Consider the following 12,462-nt stretch of genomic DNA (forward strand, 5'->3'; position numbering starts at 1 on the left):
ATAAGGCTTTTGTAATGATCTTCTAGCCTGATCTGAGTGTGTGAGTGCTACGAACTCGACCATGTTTTATAAGCCGTTAATGGACTGTTTGCCATCAGAATGAAAGAGATAAGGAATTGTAATGATTAAAACTGACTTATATAAATGTATATATACATCAAAAGTTTTTGGTGTCATTAGGAATTTTTATTTATTTATTTATTTATGTATTTATTTATTTTTATTCTTAGCATGGATGCATTAGATTGGTCAAAAGTGACAGTCTAGAGTCTAGACACTTACAATGTTACAAAAGATTTTATTTCAGGTAAATATTCGTTTATTATTTATCAAGGATTCTGAAAAGAAAATGAGCAGCTGTTAATTAATTTTTATTGAAATAATATTTCAAAATGTTATTGTTTATAATGTATTTTTGATTAGATAAATACAGTGTTGAGGCACGTATAAGAAAGTTCTTTAAAAAAACATTTTTTTTTAAAAAGAAGTATTTAGTTTTGGAGTAAAGTTTCTGTAACCAATGAGTGAGAAGTGATTGAGGAGCGTAAAATGGAAAATCCGGCTAGGATTTGGAATGACGTGATTACAGACAGCTCTCAGTGTGGTGGGAAATTGCCAGTCGCTCCAATCCGCTCACATCACTGACGCTGATACAGATGCTTTCACTTAATACCCAGGACCTCTGCAGTCTGTTTTGGATGACTGAGAGGAAGATTGCTGAAAAGAAGACATCTAGGACATGTGAATCTCCAGAAGATCAACCACACACACTTCCTGAAGCATCAGAGCGTGATTTCTGCTATCTGCTAAATCCAAAACCAGGATGGTATTGGTGAAATATGACTTTGAATTCACTCTGATGTCATGAGTGATTTTGAGTTTCCAAATGTTAACGATGGTCCATGTCTACGTCCATTTCAAGCAATGTACAAATTGTGAATAAAAACAGAATGCAATGATGATGGAGTTTCAAATTTCAGTATTTTATTCATAATACAACATAATGACAAATCAAATGTTTAAACTGAGAAAAAATGTTTCGATTTTAAATTTCATGGCATCAACACATTTAAAAAAAGTAGAGACAAGGCCATGTTTACCACTGTGTGGCATCACCTCTTCTTTTTATAACAGTCTGCAAACATCCGGGGACTGAGGAGACATGTTGCTCAAGTGTAGGAATAAGATTGTTGTCCCATTCTTTGGATGATATTATGAACTGTAGATGATGATAACTTCAAACTCTTTGCAATTTTCTCTGAGAAACTCCTTTCTGATATTGCTCCACTATTTTTCGCCACAGCATTGGGGGAATTGGTGATCCTCTGCCCATCTTGACTTCTGAGAGACACTGCCACTCTGAGAGGCTCTATACCCAATCTTGTTGTGAATAAAATATAAGTTTATGAGATTTGTAAATTATTCCATTCCTTGTTTACTCACAATTTGTACAGTGTACCAACTTTTTGGGAATCGGGTTTGTAGTTCTGTACATCATTCTGGTTCCTTCTTCATATTTCAGTTTGAAAAGTCACTTTATTATAGCCAGTGTTACCTGGTTCACTTTATTTTTCAGTGTTTTTCAAAGAAGTTTAGAGGTGAATAAATATAAATTAATTATCTACAACAAAGCCGCACATGGATCCATGTTGGCACTATGAGTGTTGCCATAGAGACGAATCATTTCAGAGAGCGACTACGTGAACAGCTGAGAGCAGAATCAGAGTTGTTGACGTATAATCATGCTAATTCAGACGTGACATGATGCTATTTAAATGTTTAAAGATCCCGTAAACCCTTGAGGGGTGATTTATCATCAAATAATTAAATGAAGCATGAAGTCACATGTCGGGAAGGTCATATTTGTTTTTCTGTTGTAAATAAATGTGCTTTTTTTAGGTGTTTTGACCAAAACCTCCTTTGATATCCCTTTGGAAAACCTGAAAACTAATTATCACTGCTGTTTTTCATTAACTCTGACCAACCACAAAACACGTTGACATTTTCTCAGTAGTCAGTGGAAATGATCTCCTCTGTGGACTGCCGCCCACTCCGCACAGGAAGCATATGCTCTCTCTCTCTCACACACACACACACTGTAAACCCAGAGGTCACACCTCAGATATGGGAACTTTCTGAACTCTGTTTCTCTGTTTATAGTGTTCATTCTTTCGGTGGGCGATACTGAAGTATCAGACGTCTGGCAGTAGTTATGCCTTAAAAACGGCCGTCTGTTTTCTCTGAAGTGATGGTTAATTAGTATAGAATTTAGTTCTCAGAAGAAGTTCCCAATTTGTCATAATAAAACACGTTTTATGTGTTAAGCTAATGAAGACATCTTCTTCTCTCAATTCAAACATTTCAGTATGTTTCAGTCCTCAGCTCAGTCTTTTAAAACCTGTCAATAAAAGTAAATCAATAAATGTAACTATGAATTTGCTTTTTGGGGTCAGAAACAAATTAATGCTTTTATTCAGCAAGAACATGTTAATTCAAAGTGACAGTAAAGACTTTGACATTGTTACAATAGATTTCTCATTCAAATAAATTCTGGTATTGTATTTTCTATTCATCAGGGAATCCTGCATAAAAAAATGTACCAGCACAACTCCTTTCAACATTGATAATAATCAGAGCAGTAAATCATCATATTAGAATGATATACCGATAATACAACTGCACATCACAGAAATAAAGTACATTTTAACATGTATTCAAATGTTCCTTTAAAATGAAATAATGCAAAATAAAAAGGTATTTTGTTTTTTGTTGTTGTTTTTTTTTAGCTCAGCCTTGGTGAGCATAAGATTTTTTTTTTTTCAAAACATCAAAATATTTCACTGTCCCCAAACTTTTGATCTTCGACCCCTTTACATTAAAAAAAAAATTGCTCATAAATGTGGACTAAATGGGTTTATCGAGTAATAAATTCTTCCCTGAGATCTCCGGTCACTCAAATTCCATACAGATGCTAACACTTTTAAATATAAACACCGATTATGTTTTTCTCTCTCTTTCAGAGGGGCTCAGAAACATTGCCATGGACTCCAACTCTTTAGCCATGCCCATGTCAGACCCTAATGCTTGGGCGACTGCCATGAACAACCTCGGGATGGCCCCCATGAGCATGACTGGACAACCCATCATGTCAGGTAAGCTACTAGTTATCACCTTACCATACTTCAGATTTCAGATGTACTCACCCCATAATCATCTTGTGAAGAGAGAACTGTAGGCTGGTTGTATTATGTTCCGGTTCTGTCTAAATGACCTGTTTTGGGATCAAATAAGCTGCAGTATGGGCCGCACTGCAAAAGATCTCTGTATGTTTGCTGGTCTGCAGTATTAGCCAGAGACTGAGGCTGATGCATCCTGTGGGCCAGAAGCAGAGCGCTCGACTGAGTCAGCAAGAGTGTGAAAGTACCAGTGTGAAACTTCAAACAAATTCCCACAGTGCCGTCAGAGTGGCCAATTAGTCTCAGGGCTTTTTCATCTCATTGGTTAGTCGGCAGCACAATGTGAAGGAATGGCTGTGTGACGCTGGGAGCCGAGGCTGTGTAATGCCAGCTGGATGGAGCTGGTGCGCATGAGTCACTTAAACCTACACATCCACTGCACACATTTCAGAGCTCATTTCTTATTTGCACTGCATCGTTTATTAGTGAGCGTTAAAGGTGAGCGATCCAAAATGCCATTGAAGCGTCGATTTAATTCCAAAGAGATTAGAAAGAAATGCAACTGCAAGACGGATGGATTTTCATTACGCTGAAATGAAAACACTAGAGGGTCATCCAGCAGGCAGCAAACATCTAATTTTTGTTCTTTCTCCAATATCATTCAAAATGATGGGCTATATGTATCAGTGAAGACACCCGGTGCGGTTTATACGGGCATGTGTCTTTTTTCTTCTCAGGTTTTAGAGTCCATTCTCTGTGGAGTTTGGTAAATCACCTCCTTCATCTTATTTAAAGTCACATTTGCAGCAGCGCAGTCGCAGATATATATGCGCAAATGTGGCATGCTATAGGCGCATGTTTCAAATGAAGTGGGCCGTGGGGATGCTCTAGCCACCTACACTATCTTTCTATCAAATTTGATTTGCACTGTTTACGTGGCCGCCACACAAACGTTTCAACCTCCCATTTGCCGAGATCACTGCCTGAGAGCGAAATGTGGAGTTTGCCTAGCGGTTTATAGACTGGCATTGGGAGAAGAGAAATGCTGATGGCAGTTTTATTTTAAGACTATTGATCTGTGAGCCATGCAATGAGCTAAAATGAAATAGCTCTTAGTGCTGTTAATGTGTCCTGGCTCCATCAGTACTGTGGGTCTTTTATTCCAAACAGTCCCGCCGCCGGGATTTCTGGGAGCCTTTTGCCTCCTCTTGGTTCTGGCAGAGACTCGAAGAATACAGATGAAGGCCTTGAATCAACATTCCTTGTCTCGATTTCTTTCCTTGATTGCCATAGGTTGCTTAGCAGGAGGCAGTATATAAAGTACACAGCCTTTGATCTGAGCTTTCTGCTGACCCGTCCTTTCCACCGTGCTGCGGGGAGAACTGGGTCTGTGTGATGTTGTTATGCTCTGTTCAGTCGGCATTGGCTCAGGCTGTGTTTTGATTGGAGGTGGAGGGAAGAGCAGGACTGTCTGCCTCGAGTCGGACCTCATTAATCACACAGAGGGAGCAGCTGTTGCCTCCAACATCCGCAGTCCGCCAAACTAAACTCACCACAAACTCCATTCTGTTCCTGAACTTTGCTGGAGTTATACGTTTATGAATATGACACTGAGTAGTCCATTCAGCCAACGGTTTAATAAATCCCGCCTCCATTACCCACAGCTGATGCCATGATCAACAGAGAGATGAAGTGAGCCTCTTTTAAATACAGAGTGCAAACTTACAATGAGCAACTACAAGGATTGTGCAATTATAGCTAAAGAAATTATACCTTCCATTGAAGGTATTGGTTTTTTTTTTTCAGTAAATTAAAAATTCTTTCAACCAAACATCAACTGATGCCGGTTAACATCTGTTTTTCAGTATTTTATACCGTAAACATGTCAATTGTAAATATAACTCTAATCAGCAATCTTTACCCTCCAAAATTTCTTAAACTATTCTATTAGAAAATAAATTCCACATTTTTTGTGAACATTTGTGATGATGTAAGTTACTTGTTTAGTCTCAGTTATTTTCACTAAAGTAATGTGAATGTTAGGTGTGTGCATTATTTCTTTTCTATGAAATCATAGCTGTTATTTTAACAGTGTGTGATTATTGAGTATATAACTAACTTTGCAAAAAAAATAAGAAAGTGTTCCAAACAAAACCAGAGCAGAACTGTTGCGTCAAAGCTCTTCTTTGAATCATTGTTTTTGAATAAATCATTTGAGTTAATTATTAATAACCTGTCCATAAAGTTGATTGCGCCCTTTCTGACTTAATCAAATATATATATAAATACATTTATACATATATATATATATATATATATATATATATATATATATATATATATATATATATATATATATATATATATATATATATATATATATATATATATATATATATAATAGATTCAATGACTCATTAAGCCTGGAAGTTTCAATTTCATATTTAAAAAACAAATGTAATTTTTTTTAAATATAATTTCCTATTTCATTATCCAAAATTGGATTTTTAAGTTCATGCAACTCTGTTATAAATCGAAATGCCCCTTCAGATGCCTCTTCTTTGCCATTTTTGCTGTTCAAAAATTGCTTTTGTTTCATTTGTGTTAACAACCCTAGAATGTCCTATAATGTGTGAACTAACAAACCACTGAGAATATAAAGAGCTTTGTGAGTCCACAAATAAAATAAAATATAATAAAAATTGAGATACCATTTTTTTTTTGTCAGTATCACACACCCCTAATGAATATTCAGTGTATCACTCAGCCCTTGTTACTACAGTGTATCTTAGACGAGTACACAGTACTGTGTGTTTTTCTTGGCTTCGGTCTGGCTTGCACTTCACTCTGATTAATTATTCAGAATCTCTGACCTGCTGTTCTCGAGCATCTTCAGTCGTCTCATGCCGCAGACAGCGTCTGCACACCGCACCGTTTTGAGCTGCATGGTTTTGGATTGCGCCATTTGGGATGTTGGTTTTTCTAATTGGCTGGCCTCTCATGAGCCATAAGAAGGGGTTTTTCGTAAACCCTAGCGATGTCATCAGATTGTGTTACAGTAGATTTAAGAACAACATGAAACCTCCCCACTTCTGTTGACTCTCCATTCACAGGAATATAGTATGGACTCTCTCACTTCTTAACTTAGCTCACTTTTGCTCACTTCTCTAGTATTAAAAAGAGACTCCTGTGTCTTTGTAAATATTTTCCTCCACATCCTCTGTTATTCTAGACTTTATTATTTAGCATTTACTCCTCCAAAGCAGGTTTCTCAGCTTCTGCTGTTGAACAGATCTCACTTCATGGGGACCTGTGACTCTTCATTCTTCAGTATAAATAAGACTTCTGCTGTGCATGCATCAAAGAGATAGGTGTTATTTTCCACAGGCTTAACCGCAGCATATTTTTATGCCACTCTATATTTCCGCTCTCCTTAGGCAGGGAATGTGGGTCTGTTGTGTGATCCATTATACTTGCGCATCTCTGCAGGATTCATGCAGAGCTCATATTATGATCAATGTCATCAGGAAAGAAGCTAATTAGAACAGACTCCAGCTGAACTCTGCCTCTTGTATGATCGTGATTTAAAGCCACAAATACATGTTCCTCCACAAGGCCGTCAAATCTATCTATCTATCTATCTATCTATCTATCTATCTATCTATCTATCTATCTATCTATCTATCTATCTATCTATCGATCTGTCTGTCTATCTATCTATCTATCTATCTATCTATCTATCTATCTATCTATCTATCTATCTCTCTGTCTATCTGTCTGTCCGTCCGTCCGTCCGTCCATCCATCCATCTGTCTATCCATCCATTTATCCATCTATCTGTCTGTCTATCCATGTATCCGTCTGTCTGTCTGTCGGTCTATCTGTCCGTCCGTCCATCCGTCTATCTGTCTATCCATCCATTTATCCATCTGTCTGTCTGTCTGTCTATCTAACTATCCATCTATCCATTTATCAATTTGTCTGTCTATCTATCTATCTATCTATCTATATATCTATCTATCTATCTATCTATCTGTCTGTCTTGTCTGTCTGTCCATTTATCCATCTGTCTATCATCTCTCTCCATCCATCTGTCTATCTCTTTCCATCTATCTGTCTATCTATATTTCCATCTCTCCATCTGTCCATCCATCTATCTGTCCGTCCGTCCGTCCACCCGTCCTTCTAATTTCTCTGTCCATCTTTTCACTGGACTCTTAATCTATTTGTATGTTCTTGAATCATAATTATTTGCAACCATTTGGCCATTTGCTAAATCAGTCAATCTTTTACTAGAAATAAAAGAACTGGGACCGGATTATTTCCCATTTCTTCAGACCATTATTTCACAAAATGTGAATGCCTGACGTTTTGTAGATTATAATATATTATATTAGTTTTATGTTGTGTTGCGGAGCGCATGTTGAGAATCGACTGCTTGCTTCTTGTGAGCTGAATGTTATTTGCATCATGCTTCAGCTGTATAAATTTACAGTTTTTCTCAGTCACTTTGGTGCATTTCTCAAATCAGAAATGAAATTCTCAAAATCACTTGTACAACCTCCACATCATCTAGTCATTTATACACATCATAAAAGCAGTTTCTCATTCTTTTGAACAAGTTGCGATGGCTTTTGTACATTCATGCAATTGATTACGCACATTTATTTACGCACAGGCCAAAATCATATCTGTCAGCGCAGATCTTTGCACAGCTCTGGCTCTATACTCTGGTTTAGTGGGTTAAACTGATTTCCAGCCCCCAGAACTCCTGCCAGTGTCAGGGGTGAATTGCAGTGTGAAACGGCAGATCTTCAGTTGCAGATTTCCCACAGAGACACGCTGACTTATTTCAATGGGAGATGGTTTGCATGCCTCATTTGAGAATAGCCAACATGCCTCACAGCGTCTAACTGTGTCATTCTTCAGTGCTGCTTCTGAGGGGGGCGTTTGCGGAGGAAGGCGGGTCGCCTGCAGCTCTCCGCTCTTAAATGCCAGGCTGACTCTCTTGCTCTTTTGATTGATGGCTGCCTTTTAATGCAGCTGCCCAGAGCGAATCTAAGTTTTAGAAGCATTGCATATTATTAGTGGAACATCCAGCACGCATACCAATACAGCATCAATATTTAAAGTGTTCAAAGTAATCCCGCAATAAATAATTGAAAAGCTGTTCTTGCGTTTTGCCATAAATTTTATTGGTTGTTTTTCTGTTTCCCTTGCATAATTTGAGGAGATGTCACTGTTAGATATTCAGCAGAATTTCAGACATTTCAACTACACAAGTTGTTCCAAACCTATATTCCTTACTTTTGTCTGTGGAACACAAAATTTTTTTATATATATATATATATATATATATATATATAGAGAGAGAGAGAGAGAGAGAGAGAGAGAGAGAAAATCTCCTTGAAAAATCCATTCACGCTGAAAGTGTAAATGATGTGTGCAGATGTGCCGATGTTTTGTAATAGACTAATGAACATGCACAGCATTGTTATTGTGGGCTTTTCAAAATGCTGTGAATAATTCTAGGTATTTTATTATCTAAATTGTTTACATTTTTATAATGCACCATAGATAATTTTCCATCAAATGGTTAACATACACAGTGGTGAAGACACTGTGATACATACACACACACAAGACTCTGCATTTGAACAGTCAATAGCAAATACTTTAAATAATAACAAAACATACTTACAGTAGAATGTCGTATCAAAGTCAGAATGACCTCCTCTCCAAGGTTCACGAAACGTTCGTCTATAAAATGTGTTGCTGTTCTGTTGTAAGTAATCCTAAAACTTCCTAAATGCATCTACTTTTGGAAGACCAAATAAAGTGTAAAGACTTCCTTCAACCCTAACTGTGTTACTGAAACCATGCCTTCTTTCTTTGCGTGAACATTTGGACGGCATTAAGCAAATATTTACACATAGTGACGTAGAAATGTGGGGCGTGTTTAAATTAGGCATTTTAGAGGGTGTGGCAGAATCTCAACTTTTATAAAGTACATCTCTTTGGATTTGAGACTTTAGTCTTTTTTTAACTTTACAAATCTTCTTCAAGAGCTTGTGACACTCCAAAGAGAAAGGAAAAATTTTAATCACATCATATGACCCTTTTAATGAGTGGTGACAGATCACTTTAGCACCCCAGTTAGAGCGACACACAATCTCTTCCTCTGTTCAAGTTATAACACTAAATAAACATTAATGAACGTCAGAGTATATCTTTGATTCAACCACGGAAAGACATCAGTACATGCCATTTTTCAAATTCAAGTCCACGATGTTGTTCTACTCCCGTCTGGTTTGTTTGTCGGACAAAATGATTCGGTGTTATGATTGGTCAGATTGTCTGTCAATCAAACTCCCAGTAAAGAGTCTGTTATTGTGATGTGAAAATTTGGTATCACATGACTGGATGTGTGACAGCCAATCAGAACATCTTTCTTCATATGTAAAAGCAGGGATAGATGGTCATATGTTAATGTGTTTCTGGTTGTGATGATCTCTGAATAAAACAGGTTTGCAGCTTGGTTTTAATAAGTGATATGTGTTGACAGAAGAGAAAGCTAGTGTTGTGAATGAGAGTGTGTTGACACAGTATACCCATATATCGTCCCCCTTAACTCAAGCTTATCTATTTAAAGGGTATTGCATATCTTCTCATTTAAGAGACTGCTCAGAGTCTCTAAAGATGTTAGTTTTCTTCTGGAGTAGATGTTAACAGAGCTGAAACAAGAAAACATGGGTGTACTTTCCACATCTATTATTCCTCAGGCTTGAGAAAAATCCTTCCTGGGTTTGCTCTGAGAACAAATGTAAATAATCTCAGTTAAGATTTACCGCCCGAGGGTATTCCCCTGCCTTTCCTCAATCTACACCATCCTGAGGATCCAGCGCTGGGAAACTGTGTATTTGATCAATCTACTTTTGATTAAACTAGGTTAGGTTCTGAACAAATGTATTGTTTTATTTATCTGGAGAGGCCTTTTGTTTGTGAGGATCATCTGTCTTATAGGTGCCATGAATAAATATCATTCCAAGCTCTAATTTTTTAACAGGCTGCATCTCCTGGAGAACAGGTCTGTAATTTCTCAGCCTGCTTAATGCGCTGCGTGCCAGCCGAGAGCAGGTCCCATAATTCATCAGTCCAGCGCCTATTACCTCAGTGCCAGAGCACAAGACCTACACCTGCTGCCGTGAGGCACATGAAAGACCTCAACAGAGGGCTACGTCCATCCCGCCCAACACAGAACCGTCACACATTACTCTTAAACTGCTAAGAGAGATGGGCTAGCAGCCTGATTCAAGCTTCTCACACTACAGACTTAAAGGTGAAGGTCTTTCATGTCAAAAACCTTCTCTTAACCCAGTTTATTGTTCATTGACTATTAGTAGTCATTGTATTCATGGGTGTATCAAACGTTGAGTCTTCCAGGCACCATTAAAACGCTTAGCGTGTTGTGTACAGGGAAGATGGTGCCACAAACTCTGAAACTGAGTTAGTGGGAGGCTGTATGATGTCAGATTGGCCTTGCTGTGTTTCAGAAACCCAACCCGAACTCAATAGCTTCGACTTATTTCGACTTTTAGTCGAAGGCAGATTTCCACTGCATGTTGTATCTTTTAGGGGTGGGCGGATCGATCGAAATATTGTTAGTATCGATGCCAACACTGGTATTGGTATCGGATCGATACAATTATAATTGAATCGATATTTTAATTTAAATATCTCTCATCTGCGTTCATTATACTTTTCTCGTGTCTTCTACCTTTACAATCCTGAGCAAACGCTGCTTTCACATCTGGGCCCAGTTTGCTACTCCTCCCCCTCTTGCTGCTCTGCTGTGATTCGTTGTTGTGTCGTCACGTGACTCACTGACACAACGCGCCGAGGAGCAGCGAACAGAGTGAGTGAAGCTGTTGATAGCACATTGAAGTCCAGAAGGGGGGCTCAGGGAATGTAATTGCACAGGTATATTTGTTCTTTGTTTGTTTTTCAGTAATAATTGTGTGCACTTTATTTAATTTGCTTTTAAAACCAGAAAAAAGGGAGAGATTGTTTTTGTTCTTAAAAAGGCTGTAAAGAATAAATTCTACAGTGCCTAATAACTAATAATTTTGTGAACTTGAATACATTAATAAATAAATAATCATTCATCCACCTCAGAAATAATGACAGACTAAAGCACTCCCCTACACAATTTATTTATTTTAAATATATATTTTTTTTTGTTAAGTATCGTATCGGTATCGGCGATACTGACCCTATATGTATTTGGTATCGGATCGATACCAAATTTTGCAATATTGCCCACCTCTAGTATCTTTCAGTGTGGCCAAGCAGCGTTATTTTTGTCTCTTCCATGGAGAACACATTGCTGATCTTCACCTTGACATGATCTTCTGCTGCACTCATGGATCTGTACTTTTTTTCGAGAGCAGGGGCTGCTTCCTTCCTGACTTTTCATGTAGGGCAGAGTCTCTTTAGGATGGGCATTTTGACACAAGCTGAGGCAAGACTTACTAAAGGATGTCCTGTCCTAGATAGATTGCCAGCGTTAGAAATGTTCTGTATTCGTTGACGGTATTTCAGACTGTGGAGAGATTGGAAACCTGTTTTGATTTTTCCACCCAACTCAACTTTCTCTCTAATCTGGTTTGGCGCACCTGATTCTAACTTTAGATCTTGCTGAGATAAAAGTATGGGTTTAGATCTTCCACATGTTGACGTCATGTCTGCTTTGATTTGGGTTCAGATGAGGGAGTGGGGTTTTTTATGCACGTCTCTCTTCATTTGTTAACATGGTGATCCGGTTTCCTTCTGTCTAACCCTTTTATAGTGTATGAATGCAGTTTATCACTACTCCTCCTCACATCCTTCTCATTCTTTCCATATTTTTATCTGGTTAGCATTGGCCCATCAGCCCCTGATCTTCAGTGATGATTCAAATATATACACTACCATTCAGAAATCTGGGGTGTGAAAATTTTTGAATGTTTTTGAAAGAACCTGAAATGCTTATTATTCCTTAGATTATAAGATGTTCTTCCACACAGTAGAAATAAAGGAATCATAGGCTGAAAATGATGCAAGTCTTTCTCAGCAGTGCGTTGAAAACCTTGAGCTGTACCTCTTCTTTATCCTCATTTTATCTCCTTTGCTTGGTCACACTGGACATACAACTTCACAAGGATTTGCTCCTGGTTGTTTTCTATGTGGGATCGAAAGCTGCAACTTTGAAAGTTTGTTCCTTTGGCTGTGATTAATATTTCCCTTT

The 12,462-nt window shown here is 37.9% G+C and overlaps 1 protein-coding gene across 4 annotated transcripts in view; it reads left to right on the forward strand.

Annotated features, from left to right (window-relative positions):
• Window positions 1–12,462, forward strand: part of LOC113057865 (ecto-NOX disulfide-thiol exchanger 2-like) — a 194,728-nt gene that overhangs the window by 126,659 nt on the left and 55,607 nt on the right. For all 4 annotated transcript variants that reach the window (XM_026225420.1, XM_026225417.1, XM_026225418.1 and 1 more), the window contains one exon: window positions 3,021–3,152. In XM_026225420.1, the coding sequence (XP_026081205.1) occupies window positions 3,021–3,152 (132 nt within the window). The remainder of the gene's footprint in view (window positions 1–3,020; window positions 3,153–12,462) is intronic.

The sequence above is a fragment of the Carassius auratus genome, chromosome 39 (assembly GCF_003368295.1).
Source record: "Carassius auratus strain Wakin chromosome 39, ASM336829v1, whole genome shotgun sequence".
NCBI lineage: Eukaryota > Metazoa > Chordata > Actinopteri > Cypriniformes > Cyprinidae > Carassius > Carassius auratus.